General features: G+C 40.3%; 1 protein-coding gene across 2 annotated transcripts in view; it reads left to right on the top strand.

Moving 5' to 3' along the window:
- The first annotated feature begins 5528 nt into the window (after positions 1–5528).
- Positions 5529–18682, top strand: part of LANCL3 (LanC like family member 3) — a 111343-nt gene continuing 98189 nt past the window's right edge. For both annotated transcript variants that reach the window (XM_024557569.4, XM_045192976.2), the window contains exon 1: positions 5529–6425. In XM_024557569.4, coding sequence (XP_024413337.1) covers positions 5853–6425 — 573 coding nt within the window. In that variant the 5' untranslated portion in view covers positions 5529–5852. The remainder of the gene's footprint in view (positions 6426–18682) is intronic.

Raw genomic sequence — 18682 nt, 5'->3', positions numbered from 1 at the left:
CCAATTAAAAAATGGGCAAAGGACTTGAACAGACACTTCTCCAAGGAGGACATACAGAAGGCCCAGAGACATATAAAAGGATGCTCAGCATCACTAGCCATCAGAGAGACGCAAATTAAAACCACAATGAGATACCACCTCACACTGGTCAGAGTGGCCATCATAAACAAATCAACAAACAAATGTTGGAGAGGATGTGGAGAAAAGGGAACCCTAGTATACTGTTGGTGGGAATGAAGACTGGTGAGGCCACCTTGGAAAACAGTATGGAATTTCCTCAGAAAACTAAAAATGGAACTGCTTTTTGACCTGGCAATTCCACTGCTGGGATTATACCCTAAGAATCCTGAAACACCAATTCAAAAGAACCTATGCACCCCAATGTTCATAGCAGTATAATTTACAATAGCCAAGTGCTGGAAGCAACCTAAGTGCCCTTCAGTAAATGAGTGGATCAAAAAAGTATGGTACATTTACACAATGGAATACTACACAGCAGAAAGAAAGAGGAACTCCTACCCTTCACAACAGCATGGATGGATCTGGAAAGTATTATGCTAAGTGAAGTAAGCGAGGGGGTGAAAGACAAATAGCATAGTATCTCACTTACAAGTGAAATCTAATCAAGAAAACAAACAAATGAGCAAAATATAACCAGAGACATTGAAATTAAGAGCAAACTGACAGTAAGCAGAGGGGAGGTGGGAGAGGATAAAGGGGAGAAAAGGGGCAAGGGTTTTCAGGAACAACTATAAATGACACATGGACAAAACCAAGGGGGGTGGGATCAGGGGAGGGAGACGGGGATGGCTGGGGTGGGGGGGGGATTGTTGGTGGGGAAATGGAGACAACTATATTTGAACAATAATAAAAAAAAGGAAGAAAACCCTTAGAAATGACAACATCTAGGAAACTGGTATAATTTTTACAATAAAGAATTTACTTTGACCAAAGCAATGCCTCCATCTCTACTTGCCAATTTAAGGTAACTTTACAGATTCATCAGTGTAAAATAGAGACATATCTCTTTTAGTACTGACCCATCCAGCAATGATTTATTATAGTATATTGAAATCATGCATCCATACACATATTATAGTATCACCTAAAGTTCTAATTGATATATATTTTTCTGATACTGGTAAGCTGGGGGGTGCCTTATTACTCGATCTTGGCCAATGTAATCGATGAAACTGTACTATCCCTCTTTCAGATGGAGTGATGAGTGCTAGTTCACTTATTGCACTGGTTTCTAATTCTGCCCCATTGCATTGTGTACTGGTGACCATGTTTGACATATAAAAGCTAAAAATGCTTTAAAGTGATAATACTGGGTGTAGATAAAAAGAGACAAAAAAGAGAAACCCTATGTTAAAATGCACATTTTTATGGCTGCTTGTACAGCGGAGCAGGATCAAGAAACCAGTCAAGAAAGAAGAGAGCAAAGTTCAGCCATCACTTAGAAAATGGTAGAAATTTTGACATTGTGAAGGGTATCATAGCATCGATAAATATCTCTTGAGGAAATATTGCATGCCAGGCATTAATCTAGATGCTGGGGATAAAGTAGGGTGCAACAGGGACAAAAACTCCTGTCCTCGTGGGGGTTGAATGCTAGTGGAGGAAGATAAACAAGAAATAACATACATCAGTAAAAATAATATAGTTATTAGATACTAATGGTTGGGGGAAAAGATTGTAATTTAAAATAATAAGTCATGGAAGATTTCAATGACCTAGAGGTGAGGGGCAAGCCATGAGTATATCTTTTAAAGAGTATCCCAGGAATAGGAAATTGCAAAGGAAACTCCAGATTAAGACTATAACTAGTATGTTTAAGAAATACCAAGGTGGCCAGTATGGCTGGAACTGAAGGAGCAAGGGGAAGAATATGAGGAGAGGTCAGAGAACTAACGAGGGCCAGGTGGCAGTGGGCCTTTTAGGTCATCCTGGGAACTCTGGAGTTTACTTTGACGGACAGGTAAGACATTGACATCAGTCAGAAGACAGGGTGTGACTTATATGAGTCTGGCCGCTGTTTTGAGAAGGGCCTATTGGGGCAAAAGAGCTGAAGCAGGAGAAGTCTACAATTACGTTGCTAAGCTAGTATTTCAGAGATGCAGCTGCAAAGAGAATGTACTCTGGGGACTGAACATAGCACTGGTTAAGGTATCTAAACCATTTCTAGGATGCAAAGTATTCTGCATGTATTTTAAAGATAGTTTATCCCATACTAAGCCTTGTGTTAAGGTTTGACAGTTATACAATTACCAATTTTTTTTCATATTCACCCTTAGATAGCAATGATCTACATAAGAGGAACCCTTTGGTTTAAACACTTTTTCTTGGATAGTTTTGCATAATTTGAAGTGATCTTCTTGATGAGCCCACTTAAAACTAGTTTTCATCCATAGTTTTGCATAATCTGCACAATAAGGAAATATTGAAGAACTATGAACTTGGCAATTCAGCAAGATCACGGAAACCATGTGTAGGGAGCTGCCTGTCAGCAAATGCTGCTAGAGATTCTGTAACTCTCAGGAAAGATCTTGCAGATAAGGGCAAAATTAATGGCCTTGGCAAGATTTTGTATAGGTTGCATATTTCTTGTGGCGTCACTGCTCTTCTAAAGAATCCAACTAGAATTATTACTTTGGAACACAACTTTCTGTGTGCCTGCATACTTCTTGTCTCCTCATCCAGATTCCCCCCAAACATGCCTCTATCCAACTACTCATTGCTCTCTTGAGTGAACACTATTGATTATAGGGTACTTCTATAGTATTGAATGATGGGGAGCTTGCAGGATATTCTAGTTATCATTGCTACATAACAAATTACCCCAAAACTTGGTGGCCTAATATAACTACTTCATTTTGCTCATAATATTGTGGGTTAGGAATTGTGGAAGGCCTTGGGATGGCAGTTCTCATGGAGCTGCAGTCATCTGAAAGCTCAACTGACCTGCATATCCAAGGTGGTTCACACACATGGCTGCCAGTTGGTACTGTCAGCTGGGCTGTTGACCCAAGCACCTGCACATGACCTCTTTATGTTGCCTGAACTTCCTCACAATTTGGCAGCCTCAGGGTAGTCAGATTCTTATAAGGTGGCTCAAGGCTCCAAATATGAGTGTTTCTGCATGTAAGATGGAGGCTTCATCATTTCTTATGACCTAGCCTAGGATGTCATGCCTGTCATTTCCATCACGTTCTATTGGACATAAGTGAACCATAAGCCCACTCAGATTCAAGAGGAGGGTACATATACCCTACTGGTGATGAGGAGAATGTCAAGGTCACATTTTAGAGGAGCATGTGGCATAGGAGATATTATTGGGGCCATTTTGGAAAATACAATCTGCTATACAAGGTTAGTTATTAAAAATAGAATGTGTGAAGTCACTGAATTCAAGGTAAAGTATAGAGGTCACCAGGCTTTATTCAGAAACAAAGTAAGGAGACAGAAACTGCAGAACGTTTATATTCTTGAACTCACAAGAGCAAAGGAATCCAGGAAAACAGGGAATTTAATCAAGTCAGGTTAAAGTTTCAATAAGGGCTTCACTCTGCATTCTACACTCCAGGACACCTTGCTAATGGTACTGTTCTGGCAATTCATTCACCATTCCACAGACTTTTAGTGAATGCCTACTATATGCGCTGGGGACCATTTTAGGCTCTTGGTTCTATCAGTAAGTAAATGTAACAAAAACTCCGACCCTCATGGACAGTGTATTCTAGTGGAGTCATGACATTAAAATAAATAATACTGCTTGGGAATTAAGTAAATGACACCAAGCTCTCTGCCTAAAAGTGGACTTAGCTTAATATAATTTTAAAAAAAAAATCCTGTTTGGCAGTGTTATATCAGGATGGAGGCCATACTACCCATTGTATGGATGTCAGTCCTGGCAGTAATCTTGGCCAAGAGAGCTCCTTTTCCAGGATACATCAAACAAGGATGAAGGAAGGGGCAGGCTATTTAATCTCTGCTTCCAAATCATTGTGACACTGAACACTTTTGAGGGAAAAAATTGCTTCCAAACAAAACTGGCCTTTCAAGTAAGTCTTGCTTGGAGCCGTCGGGGAGCTCGCAGGATATTCCAGTTATCATTGCTACATAACAAATTACCCCCAAACTTGGTGGCCTCCCCACAAAGTGTCAGAAACTTTTCCATGAGTCACTTCTTCTTTTGTGTCTTGCATAGTCCCTATCAAAATGTAAATACCCCAGGAGAGGTGACATCTGGCCTTGACTAGTTGACCCTTTGGGAAAGGAAGAATTATTTTATTTTATTTAAAAAACATTTTATTTATTTATCTTTTTAGAGAGAGAGGAAGGAGGGGAGGAAGAGAGGGAGAGAAATATACATCGGTTGCCTCACACGTGCTTGGATGGGGGACCGAACCCACAACCCAGGCATGTGCCCTGACCAGGAATCCAACCAGCGACCTTTTGCTTTGGTAGATGACGCCCAACCAACTGTGCCACACTGGTCAGTGCAGGGAAAAGGAGAATTGTTTTAAAACAGCAGAGCAAAACAAAGGCCTCTCATTGTGTAATTGTTCATTTTCTGCCATTCCCGCTGGAGTATAAACTCTAGGAGGCCTAGGACCATGTCTTTTTTGTTTATCCCTCTATTTCCAGAGTCCAGGACTCATAGGAGACCCTCAATAATGTCTTTAGAATGAAAGCAGTAGAGAAGAAACGTGGGAAGGAAGGAAAGGAGGGAAAGAGGTAACTCAGGACATGTAAAAAGGTAAAAAGCCTACTTAAAATTCTCGCGCAGCATTTAGCCTTATATTAATCTTATATGATAGTTAATGACCTCAGATATTTATTGAGCTCTTACTATGCATACATGGAGAGGAGTGGCTCTAGAGCAGGAGAAAGATAGAACACTCCCTCTCGCCCTCTTACCTTAACTTGCTATGGTTCTTTGAATTGTTAATTTTGTATAGCTCAAGAAAAATGTCACAACAATCAAGGCCAAGAAGCAGTTTCCTCATTGGGCAATTAACCTTTTAAATGCATGAAACGTGAAGTACTCAAACCTTTTAGCCTTTGGGATTGAAGTATTCAGAATGAGAACTCCAAATGACCAAGTCAGCAAAAAGAAAAACAAGTTTCAAGAAGATGCTCAGTTTTTTCCTAGTACTCTAGTTCAGTGACATCCGAAACCTTTAATGTGCATGAGAATCACTTGGGGAGCTTGCTAATATGCTGATTGGGATTCAGTAGGTCTGGAGCGAAGTCTGGGATGCTGCAGTGTTAACATACTTCCAGGTGATGCTGATTTGCTGACTCCAGGACCACAATGCGTAAATAGACAAGATACAGGAGGTCTTCACCTCCACCGCCAGGTGTGCTTACGCCCAGCCTCAGCGTTGGCCCAGCCTCAGCGTTCGGAACCGGTGTCCCGCGCTTCCTAGGCCTTCCGCCAGGAGGGGAGGAGCCGGGGGCGGGGCGGGAGGAGTGGCGCGGACTCCGCGTGGGTCAAGCGAGAGCGCACTTCGGCCCCCAGAGAGGCGGCCGAGCTGCGGCGGCGCAGGAGGGGGCGGTTCGGCGAGGGCGCGGCCTCTGGGAGGGGGACGGACCACGCACAACCCCCGCGCTCATCCCGGCTACTCGGTACCGTCTCAGCAGCTGTGTGGCCCACTTGGCAATCCGGTCCGTGCTTCTTCCTCGCGCCCGCCTCCTCTTGTCACCTCCCGTCTCAGCCTCTTTGCTCAATCCCCTCCGAATCTACAGCCTTCCGAGCGCTGCAGAAACCGAAAGGTGGTGTGCGGGGCTACAGGACGCGCCCTCAAGTGGATCCCGGCTCGGCATTGGGGGGCACAGGCAGCAGCATGGACACCAAACGCTGCTTCGCCAACCGCTTCGATGACTACCAGGGCAGCCTGCTGGCCGGCCAATGTGAGGACGCGGTGGCACCGTTGGTCACCGCCACTATCGAGCGCATCCTCAAGGAGCTGCCCCCGCTCGGGGGCGGCGCTGAGGCCCGGGGGTCGGCAGCCGCGGCCAGCAGCTGTCAAGGGGGGCTGTACGGCGGCGTCGCCGGGGTGGCCTACATGCTCTACCACGTCTCGCAGAGCCCGCTCTTTGCCGCGGCCCGGGAGCGCTACCTGCGCTCGGCCAAGCGCCTCATAGACGCGTGCGCCCGCGCTGAGGAGTGGGGCGAGCCGGACGCCGACACCCGCGCAGCCTTCCTGCTGGGGGGCGCGGGCGTGTACACCGTGGCTACACTCGTGTACCACGCCCTGGGCCGGTCTGACTACGTGCAACCGCTGGGCAAGTTCCGGGCTCTGTGCGCCGTCTGCGCGCCTGTCTCCTTCCTGGAGTGTGGCTCCGACGAGTTGTTTGTGGGCCGCGCGGGCTACCTGTGTGCTGCGCTGGTGCTCAAGCAGAAACTCGCCCAGGAGGTAAGGTAGCCCCGGCAGCAAGGTTGGGGAGGGGAGGGTCCCTCGCCGCCGGCCCGGCCCTGCCCCCCCACCAGTCCCGGGACTCCAAGGCACCAGGAGCAGCACCCCCGGCCATTCTCCATCTCTTTGTTACTCTAAGCGCTGTCATTTCTTCACTCTCTTGAGATTTATCTCCTGCTTTTGTCTGTTTCCTTACCAGCTCCCACCCCACCTTTCTCTCTCTCCGTGTTGGGATTCCGCGTCTTTGCGCTGTCTGGGTTTTCCGCTGAACGTGGCATCTGCCCAGATCCCTCTTCACCCATAGCTTTCTGGAGGCGCTTTCAAGTGAGATTTTAAAAACCTCGGGAACGAAAGGGATTTCTCTTCCTTTGGCCCTCTTGTCAAAAGCTGAAGTACCCTCGAATGTTAACTACTAGAAAAGTGGTGGAGTTTGGGGACCTGATTATGCCATTACTGTTTCCATCACTAATGTGGAGGTCAGTCGCTTCTGTAACTCCCGGGTCTGTAACCTACAATAACTGCCCAGTTATAAGTTTGATGCGCTTCTATTCAGGTCATCTCATGGCTCTTACAAAATTCATATCTGTTAGGGGTGTCCTCTTTTAAATACATAAATGTAGGAAGAATTGTATCCCGTTGTAACCAAATGTGTATTTTTCATTTTTAAATGCCTAGTTAGGATTGTCAAAAAAGACAGCATACTTGACAGGGCAGGTTTTCTAATGAATAGTTTTCCAGTGGCTCCTTGAAAGTGAATTGGATTTCACAACCATATGTAGGGGTGTTTTTTCCCTCTGGATTAACTTTGAATACAGTGTGTGGATATTAGAAGAAAATGTGTTAGTTACTGTAGAGTAGGAAAAAAATTCTCCTAAGGATCATAGTAACTCGAACTGAGAAACTCTTTCATTCATAACCCACTGGAGCTTTTATTTGGGTGAGAGAGGCGTCTGAGGAAAAATTAAAGGTACACAGAGTGTTTTAAATGTGTAATTAACTTAGCCTTTACAGAGGCAGATGTGATTTCTTTTTTTTATTTATAGAAGGTGAGGTTGGTTCAAGTGAGAGAAAAGATTACTAAAGACTACACTGCGCTAGCAGGGTAGCAAAGATCTGTGTGACAAAGTTTCTTGAAATAGTCACTCTGCCTCTGAATCACTATTATCTGCTAGCAGTTTCTCAAGGGCCTTTCCAGTTGTGTAAAACCTTTTAGAAGGCCACACGGCTATTTACATATCATTTGCATTTATTTGCATCTGTTCCTCAGACCTTGCTGTCTGGCAGTAGGCAATTTTCATATTCTTTTTTCCCCAGTTGTTTTCCTTAAACGTAGCTTCTTTCCCTTTCAGTGCTGCGGGGCCTTTTCTCTAGTATGGAATGGCAGAGTGGGACACCCATCAGGTCATACAAGTGGAAACGGACCAGAAGGACTCCATTCTGCAAAACTAGGGTCCCAGTGACAGTCTGTAAGGCTGATACACTAACACAGTTATTAGGACCTCTCTTCTGCCCTGCTGCCAAACCAGATCCGTCTTTTTACACTAATTAAGTTGAGGTGCTTTGGCCCCTGCTCCTAGGAGACAGAACAGCTCTGAGAGTAAAGAGACAGCTCTGTACTGGAACAAATCAGCTAGTCTGTGTCAGCCTCAGCTGGGGCAGTCCATGAAGTTTAGGCTTGAAAGGAAGGGGGAAGGTGAGGGCTAAGTACACCAGGCTGGAAGCCCTTGGAAGGAAAAATACAAGTCTTGTGCACCATCTCCTCCCTTTAAGTGCTAGCGAGAATATGGCTTCGCCCTCAGTAGGTGATCCATAAACCCTGATTAAATTGAATTGCGAACTTCTGTCCATTCTCTATAAATAATCTGTCATTATGTCCTGAGTTTGTTTCCCTTCAATGTCATTTAGAGTCATTTTCCTCTGGCAGTTCTCTCAGTTATCACCCTGGTCTAGATCCTCCCCACACTACTTGGCACATCTTTGGCACCTAATAGTTGAATGAAGTACCATTTACTGGGATTAGTGCACTATACTGTGAGCTGGATTTTCTCACTCAAAGCCATTCTTTAACACTTTTCATTACGTTATTTCTCTGCTCGACATCCTGCAATGACTCCCTGTTACCTTTTCTCCAGTGGCTTCTCATCTCACATGCAGTTATAGCTAAGACTCTGAAAATGGCTGACAAGGCCCCACAAGACCTGGCCCCCTGCATATCGACTCTATTTCTTGCTCCCTTTGCCTCAGCCACACTGGCCTTGCTGTTTCAGTCATTCACTGTCTCAGGTTGTTCCTTCTGCTTGGAAGACTTCTCTTAGCTATTTTTATAGCTAGCTCCCTGACCTTGTACAGGTTGTTACCTCCTTAATGAGGCCTTCCCTGTCCACCCTATTTAAAACTGCAACCCCATTCCCTGACTTTGCCCCTTTCTTGCTTCATTTTACTTATTCTGTTGATTTATGCCTTCTCCATTTAGAATGTAAGCTCCATAAGAGTAGAGTTTTTGTTTCATTACCCAGCATTAAGACAGTGCCTAGTACATATTTAGGTTTTCAACTTTCCTTTTTTGGTGTTGCAAATAGTGTCTACTCCATGGCTTGCTTTATCATTCAGTTTCAATGCCATCTCATGTATCAATATGTTCCTTTATAGCGGTGCTTTTGCTGTCATGTTTAAAAAAAACAACTTTATTACTGCTGAGGTCTCAGTAAATATTCTTTGAATGAATGAATGAATGAATAAATAAATACTAATTTCTTACAAATTTTGCCTCAGATCAGGCCTAACCATTAGACCAGTGCTCATTCAATTTTAATGTTCATAGGAATCACCTGCAGATGTCATTAATAAAATACCAATTCTGTTTCAGCAGGCATGTGATTGGGCCTGAGATTCTGCATTTCTAACAAGTGCCCAGGTGATGCTGATGCTAGTGGTCAGGGACCATGGTTTGGATAACAGGGCAATACATTGCTACATAGGTTTTGGCATTATACGAGCCACATCTGTTAAGGGATGCTGTAAGACACCATTCTATGAAGCTTAATATATTTATTTATAAGGTTGTAGTTTAGAATAATGATTACTTTGTCTCACCATGCTTTCATTATGAGGATCCACAAGAGGAATTTCTCTCAGGATTTCGAAACAGGAATAGTTGTGCTCCTCCTGGAAATTGATTGAATTTTTAAATCATCAGAACGTGTCATGTAACTGATTGTGTTTTTTTACTTTACGTTGGCTCTTGAGAAGCATAGGGCCAGAACTGTGGTGCTCGTAGGCTTGTGGACAGTCCCTCATCACAAGTACTTTTGTATACTAGCATTTACCTCAAGTCTGTCTAATATTTTTCTTCCTTAGTTTACCCTTTTCTGAATTCTATTCCTTGCATTTGATTTTATTGTTTGTATTTAGGGTTATAAGATTCAGAAATGAAGAAAATGTAGAGAGAGACAGAAACAGAAATGGAAATACTTCCTGGAAATACTTAAGGGAAGTAGCATTGAGGGTTAGTCATATCCTTGAGCAATGGGCGCTAAAATCCCCCCAAAATCACACCGTAAAAAGTTGTATTGAGTCTATTCTGTTTTCTACAAATTGACTGAAATGTAGCAGGGAAAAGGGAGTTAGAAAAAGTGGAGAAGGGATTAGGGGGTGGGCTAGGGACCATAGTTAAAATAATAACTTTGCCACTGGGTGACCTTGGACAAATAATTGAACATTTTTGAGCCTCAATTTCCTTACTTGTAAAATGGATTAATAATAGCGTCCTCGTTCACTTCTTCTGTCATTTATTCATTTATTCAGTGAATGTCAAGAATTTACATGTGCCAGGTACCTTGCTAGATGCCAGGATTTAGTACTGGACAAAACTCACTATAATTATGTTGTTATAAGTGCTCTGAAGGAAGTAAATAGGAACTAACTGGGGACAGGGCAGGAGAGGGGAGCGGGCTTGTCATAGGTTAGTGAGGAAGGCTTCTTTGTGGGGGTGAGTTCCTGGCTCATCACTGAAGCATGAGAATGAAGTGGCTGCTTCAAAAGCAGTCATCCCAGGCAGAGGGGATAGCAAGGACAGAGTCCCTGAAACTGCTTGCAGATTTCAAAGAAGTGTAAGGTGGCCAGCATGGTTGGAGCAGAGTGAGCAGGGGCCAGGGTGATAGTTCAAGACCAAGTAGGAGTCCTGAGCAGGGTAAAATCAGATCCTGCAGGGCCAAGCCAGTCACAGTTAGGAGTTTGCATTTGTTTCCGGTTTAAACAGGGGAATGTCTTCATTTTATTGACCTTTCAAAAAGCTTACTCTTCCACATGGAAAGTGGATTTAATTGTGTTAAGAATGGTCACAAGGAGGACCGGTTACAGGGTGTCTAAATACCTTTTGTGCCAATAACTCCTTTGTAAATCTGGTGAAACTTATGGTGCTTCTTAAAATTTTTTTTTTATTGATTGATTTTAGAGAGAGACACATCAATTTGTTTTCTACTTATTTATGCATTCCTTGTTTGATTCTTGTGTATTTCTTGACTGGCAATCAAACCCACAACCTTGGCATATGGGATGACACTCTAACCAACTGAGCTACCTGGCCAGGGCCCTACAGTACTTCTTATAATAACATTTTGGACGCATAAAGTAAAACACATCAGATTATAAAGGAAGCCAATTATATGGACATTTAATTACCAAAATACTTAAAAAATGTGTGATGTGCTTCTTTATTCACACATTAAATAACAAGATTTAGCAGCAGGTCTAGGAATTATGGTATGTTTGAAACAGTGATGGGGTCAATGATATTTCAAGATATCTTCAACAACTGCAGTATGATATGAATATATCTGTAATTTCTATAAATGGCAAAGGTACAAGTATTACTGGTGGTTTGTGGTCTGTGTTTGTAATGAAAGGAAATGCTAAATTGTTTAAGTAAGACTTCAGAAAATATAGATGTGATTTTATTTTCCCAGCCAAAGGGGAAATTGTCTGGAAGTTGCTGTGATGATTCACTATAGATAAAGTGCCCAGTATAGTATTTGGCAGATAGTAGCTGCTTAATGATGAGCATTATTCCGTTTTGCGTCTACTAACAGAAAATCAAAAGTGATTCTGAACAGCGCATAGAAAATTATACCCAATACAAGGAATCTATCTTCCTGTCATGATTTAAAAAAAGAACTACTGCATAATTGTTAATTGGGTCCTCAACTTATTTCTAAAGCAGGTGGTTAGCAGCTGTGTCAGTGGCGATGCTTTGGTTTGCAAATAAATGAATATCCAATGAGAAGTGATCTCATTAATGGGAACATTTATTACCTCATTTTACAAGGGGTGTAGAACTAGGCCATTCCAGGATTGGTTCAGCAGCTCAGGAAAGTTGTAAGAACCCAAGCCCTTTCCAACCTTTGTCTCTGCTATTCTCAGTGGGAGAGCTGTAGCACTCTTCAAGGTTGTGACATGGCTGCTGCCATTCCAAGTTCCTGTACAACTGAAGTAGAATTGGAGGATGTGAGGTTTTTTTTCTTGCATCATTAAAAAAAATCATATAGATGATTTTATCCTTGAAGAATTTCCCCTCTGCCTCATGGCCCAGCACTTGATCACTGGCCATTTCTGGTTTCAGGGGAAACTGGGAAGGCTAGTGTCCTTCATTTCTAACCTGCATCATTAGAGGCAGATTCTGACAAGAAAAGAAGAAAGGAGAGGGGAATGGCTGTTGTGTGGTTACCGAAGTGTCTGTCCCTTGGCAAGGTCTGTCTTGTGACCTTCTACTTCCTTGGTTATTATGAATTATGCTACAGTGAACATGGGGATGCAGGTATCTCTTTGAAATCCTGTTTTTATTTCCTTTGAATACGTAAAAGTGAGACTGCTGAATCATATATTAGTTCTCTTTTTAATTTCTTGAGGAAACTCCATACTGTTTTTCCACATTGCCTGTACAAATTTATATTCCCACCAACAGAGCACAAGGGTTCTTTTTTTTTCTACGTCCTTGACGGTACTTGTTATCTCTTATCTTTTTGATGATAGGCATTCTAACAGGCATGAGGTGATACCTCACTGTGGTTTTGATTTGCACTTCCCTAATGATTAGTGATGTTGAGCACCTTTTCATGTACTTCTTGCCTATTTGTCTTATTTGGAAAAATGTCTATGATGTTCCTCTGCTCATCTTTTAATTGAGTTGTTTTGCTATTGAGTTATATGAGTTCTTTCTTTATTTTAGATATTAACTCTTTACCTAAAATATGATTTGAAAATATTTTCTCCTGTTCTGTAGATTGTGTTTTCATTTTGTTGATTGTTCTTTTGCTGCACAGAAGTTTTTTTAGTTTGATGTGGTCCCGCTTACTGATTTTTACTGTTGTTGCCTGCTCTTTTAGTGTCATAACCAGAAAATTGTCACCAAGACCAATGTCAAGGAGCTTCTTCCCTATGTTTTCTTTATGTTCTACAGTTTCAGGTCTTATGGTTACAGTCTTTAATCCATTTTGAGTTAATTTTTGTGAGTAGTGTAAGATATTCTTCTGCCTGTTGTTATCTAGTTTTCCCAGTGCCATTTATTGGAGACACTATCCTTTCCCCATTAATTATTCTTGGCTCCCTTGTCAAATATTAATTGACCATATACACATGGATTTATTTTGGGCCTTTTGATTCTGTTTCATGGTCTGTGTGTCTGTTTTTATGCCAGTACCACACTGTTTTGATTACTGTAGTTTTATAATAGTTTGAAATCAGAAAGTATGATTCCTCCAGCTTTGTTCTTCTTTCTCAAGATTGCTTTAGCTATTAGGAGTGTGTTGTGGTTCCATATGAACTTTGGGATTATTTTTTCTAGTACTATGTTCAGTAGGGGTGGTGAGTGTGGGCACTTGTTCCAGATCTTAGATGAAAAGCATTCATCATTGAGTATGATGTTAGCTGTGGGCTTCTTTTATATGGCCTTTATTATGTTGAGATGTGTTCTTTCTATACCAAATTTATTGAGACTTTTTATCATGAAGCAATGTTGAATTTTCTCAAATGCAATTTATGCACTATTGAGATGATCATATGATTTTTATCTTTCATTCTATTAATGTGATGTATCATCCTTGTGTCCCAGGGATGAATACCATTTAAAAACATGTTGTATGATCCTTTTAATGTTTTGTTAAATTTGGTTTGATAGTATTTTGTTGACATTTTTAAATCTATACTTACCAGGGATATTGGGCTGTAGTTTTCTTGTAGTGTCCTTATCTGGCTTTGTTAGCAGAGTACTGCTGGTTTTATAAAATGAGTTTGAAAGTAAATGAGTTTGAAAGTGTTCTCTTCTTTTCAGTTTTTTTGGAAGCGTTTGAGAAGGATTGGTGTTAATTTTTCTTTAAATGTTTGAATTCCCCAGAAACCAATGTTCTTGGCTTTTCTTTTTTTTTTTTATAGTCCAATTAAACTTAATTTATAAAACAGGCAGGCTGGATTTGGTTGTAGTTTGCTGACTGCTGCACTATCTTCTTTAACATATGGGATGCTTTTATAATAAGTGCTTTTTTAGAGGGTTTTTGATTACTTATTCAGTCTCCTTACTTGTTATTGGTCTGTTCAGATTTTCTATTTCTTCATGATTTAGTCTTGGTAGGTTGTATGTTTCTATGAATTCATTCATTTTTTCTAGGTTCTACAGTTTGTTGGTGTCTCCTTATTCATAGGAGTCTCTTGTGACCCTCTGTATTTGCGTGGTGTCAGTTATAATGTCTCCTCTTTCATTTCTGATTTTGGTTATTTGATTCTTTTTTTTTTCTTAGTTTAGTTAAAGGTTTGTCAGTTTTGTTTATCTTTTCAAAGAACCAATTTTAGTTTTGTTGATCTTTTCTATTTTATCCTTGTCTCTATTTCAATTATTTCTGCTCTGTTTATTCTTCCTTCTGCTAACTTGGAGGTTATAGTTTTTCTTCTTTTTCCAGTTCATGGGGGTATAATGTTAGGTTGTTTAAGATCTTTGTTTTCTTAGTTTTTCTTAAAAATTATTACTGTCATCATACCAAGTAATATCAAACAAAAAGAGGATACAAGAAGATATATAATAAAATGTCTTTTAGCATAATTGTCAACATTTTATTTTTTAGAAATACTATATTGCATAAATATCTATATTGTTATACACTCGGACAAATGATCATATCGTGCATGTGTATTTTTTCTGTAGCTTACTTTTTTGCTACTTTAGTACCTTGGGCATTTTAGCACATACTGCATAGAGAGATGTCTCATTCTTTATACTGATTTGACTTGATGATTATACCACCACTGAATCATTATTGGATATTAAGTTGATTCAAGGTTTTGGTTTTTTTTTTGCTATCAAAACCAGTGCTGTAAAGAATACACATATATATGTATAATATGCATATGTACATATAACATTCATCTGTCTATATATGTATCTTTGCCTTCTGTTGCAAATATACAGGGTCTGGCACAAATAACACCACTTTTTATTACAAAATATTTTATTAGGAAATCATAAGCAGGTAATTGTGTGACATAACAATATCACACTCAAGCAGCCCATATGACATTTTAGGTGAAATGTTCAAATTGCAGTCCATCTTGTGTGAGACATTCATGTACCCTACCAACCACAATCAAACAAGCCTTACTTCTGCTGGACCCTGTGTATGTAGGATAAATGTTTTTTGTCTATTTTGTACCTGCCATTTATGCTACTTATTCCCTGTACCTTTTCCCCCATTCTTCCCCCTCCTCTTACCGCTGATAGCCCTCCATGTGATATATTTTTAAAACAGTTGGTAAGTCAAAGTTTACAGGTATTTTTCAGTTGATAGAGATTATCAAACTGGTTTCCAAAAAGTTTATGGGAGTGCATTTGGGAGTGCCTGTGTTCCCATACTATTTTGAACACTGGGTTGAATCTGACTTTTTAATATATGACAAACTGATAGGTATAAAATGAAGATGGAGGTATCTAGGGTAGCACATTAGTCCCTTTATTGTTGCTTTCAACAACCACTTCAGTCTGAATATCAGTGGTCTCTGTTTTGTAAGCAGCTGTGTGTGTGCACTGCTTAAGTAAACCCTCAAGTTTGGCTTGAAATGACAGTAGATTAAGGAAGCAGGATTTTTTTTTGTAGGCCAAGTCCAAGTCTAGTTCCTAATTGCCTGATATAGAACTGCCAGAAAATGGGGTGGTTGTTTGTGTAAGCTATAGCTTAGATCTTTTGTTACTCTTCACATAGAACCCTGTGATTGCTAAAAGGATATAAGAACTAACCCTGATTGTTCACTTATTGTATATACCCTCATAAGCACTTTAGAGGTATTGTCATTTAATACTACCAGCAATTTTATGACATAGGCACTGTTACTATCTCCATCATACCCAGTGAGGCAACTGAGTCACAGAGCGGTTGTGGAACTTGTTCCAAGTTCCTCAGATAGTGGCAGAGATGGTCTTCCATATCACACAGGCTGGTTGCCAAATCTGTGCTTTCAGTTAGTGCTATTTACACTTTAATGTGCACACAAATCTCCTGGGGATCTTGTTAAAAGTCAGGTTTTGATTCAGCAGGTCTAGGGTGAGTCCCAAGATTCTGCATTTCTAGCAAATCCCCAGGTAACACTACTGCTGCTGGGTTATTGTGCAGGCTGGCGTACAAAGCTCTGAATCACTATTTGTTTTCAATTTTATGGGACAGCGTAACAACAAATTTGAATCCATAAAAATTCATGATTTTCATTGTTTGTCCTTCATACTGAAAATGACTTCTTCCACAAATGCCTGAATATCAGCTCTCTCGTTTGTAGCTTATAGTAAAGGAAAGATTCACTGACTGGCACATCTCCTTGCAGGACTAAGGACTCAGCATCTGTGAGTGAATGTGTGGATTTCTTTTTTCTGATAAGTGTAATTTTTCACTATATACAAAAGATTTTTTAGAATTTCTTTAAAAGCCCAAATAGACGTCATTCCAACAGTTTTAAATTATTTCATAACGATAAAAGAAGAGACATTTTATTATAACATTCCTAGATCAGATAGAAAATATGATCTCGATGCTCATGGGACCATTCCATTTTAGAATCATTCAATTACATTTACTTGTGTGAGATGAAGTAGTGCTACTCCTAACTCTAAATTAGTTTAAATTGAAGGTACCTAGACATTTTCCTTGTTATTTTTTTATTTGAAATTTGTTCTGATAGAATAATTTAACAAATCTAGTCAAAATAATCCCAATTTTCTTAGATATAATTTATCTATACCTTTTCATTTATTAACATACAGTCCTAAAACCTAAACTTATTATTTGTGTTGTAATTATTCAAAAAGAGCATGGTTTGTAATTTTCTTATTACTGAATAAATACATTGGGGAAATAAAATAGGCATAGTAAATATTCTTTTAAATATACTGAATTATTTATTTTGCCAATAATTTAACCTCCCATTGGTGTATAAGGAGGTTGTTTTAGTGGAATTTCACTATATTTATTGATCTCTGTGAAAATGATAGATAGTATTAATTTCTTATTAACTTGGCTAATTTCATTTTTGCTGGTTAATTTAGTGAGTGGTGTTTGTGATGTGAGTGGCTCCTACATGATACACAGCAGATTTCCTTTATGTGTCAGGGCAGTCCTTTAATATCCCCATGTGGTGATGGTCTTTTGATATTGGCTGATAGTCCGTGACGTGTTCAAGTAATTGTTTCTCTTCATGATTCACTTTTACTAATCAATCTCTGACCTGTTAATTAAATACAATGCCTTGGATGTTTGGTTTGTTTCAAGGAAAAATATGTTGTTCTTGTGATATATATATATATACACACACACACACACACACACATATATGTATATGTATATCTATATAATCTTTTCCTAGTTATTTTCTTTATGGATTTAAGTTAATAGGCTCATTATTCTTGGGGTGCTAGCCACTTGGAGAAACTGAATTTTCAAGAAGTCATTTGATCCATTATTTATTTTAACAAACTGAACAAAGAAGTGTTTGTGTAAGATTAGATTTCCTTTCCTGAATAGCTTTACCCACTTCACAACCTAGACAAATAAATGACTTTGATGCATTAAGTGTGAGTGTTGCTACCTGGGCCATAAAGAAGCTGTTTCCCACATGAGATGCAGTCTTACAGACTTCACAGGTGAGGATATCATCTAAACGAGAGATGGCAAAACAAATATTGGTCATAGCATTATGTGCAGTTAGCTGTTAGTGTGCCCATCTGCTGGTTCCATTGCTTTGCCTGGGATGGATTCCCTGTGCTCAGTGGTGTGTTGAAATTTGGTATCCATGGCAACCAAACCATCACCAATCTCAAAGCAAGCACTATGGAGACCAGCTGAATCTCCACTGATACAGTGACTTTAGGAGGGAGATTCCTAACAGACTTTACAGCTATCTAAGGCTACAGACATCCAGTACTCAACCACAAAGGAAGTTTGTCCTCATGCACACTTCAGTAACATAATATTGCTACCTGAAATGTTTTCAATCCTTGTGAGGCAAAGAGAATTGCACATGTATCACAGACTGCAACTTGCTGAAATAGGTGGGACTCTGAATGAAGGCATTAAAACATTTGTGGTTAAATACAGAACATTCAGAGTCAGATAGCCTTGGGATGGAATCCAGACTGCCCCACAGTAGCTGGTTTACCTTAACCAAGTTACTTAGCTTCACTGAGGCTTAATTTCCTGGCCTGGATATGTAATACAAGCAGCACCCATCTCATAGGTGTGTTATGAAGATCCACTGACAATGTGCATGTAATGTGGTTAGCAAAGGCTCTGTTAGGCATAAAGACTGTATAAGTTATTATTTTATTAGTGTTTTGAGTATTATTATCATTAATGTAAAGTGAGACTGTGTGTTGACTAAAGAATATAAGTATGGTTTTCAGACATTCAGCCAGTCTGTGTAATGTTCCCTATGGTGGTATTTAGAGCTGTTATGTCCCAACAGCAGAGCTTTGAGATCTTCACACAGAGGCCATAAAGGGCTGGAGGGAAATATCCTCTGCTCTCTCATGCAGGAGATTAGGCTGAGCTGCTCAGAGAGATTATGTGTCAAAGTAAATTGAGTAGCTGGTCATCACCCTTGAACATGAAACAGTAGGTTACCCTCTGAGATTTGCTTCCTCTAGGGACAGGGCTGTTCTTTGCTCTTTTTAAAATTTCAGGCTCTTGGTAGAGTTAATGTAGGGATTGGCTTTCTTGTGTCTCTAATCTGTACTC

The sequence above is a fragment of the Desmodus rotundus genome, chromosome X, assembly GCF_022682495.2.
Source record: "Desmodus rotundus isolate HL8 chromosome X, HLdesRot8A.1, whole genome shotgun sequence".
NCBI classification, from domain to species: Eukaryota; Metazoa; Chordata; class Mammalia; order Chiroptera; family Phyllostomidae; genus Desmodus; species Desmodus rotundus.
This window is presented reverse-complemented; position numbering and strand designations above follow the sequence as displayed.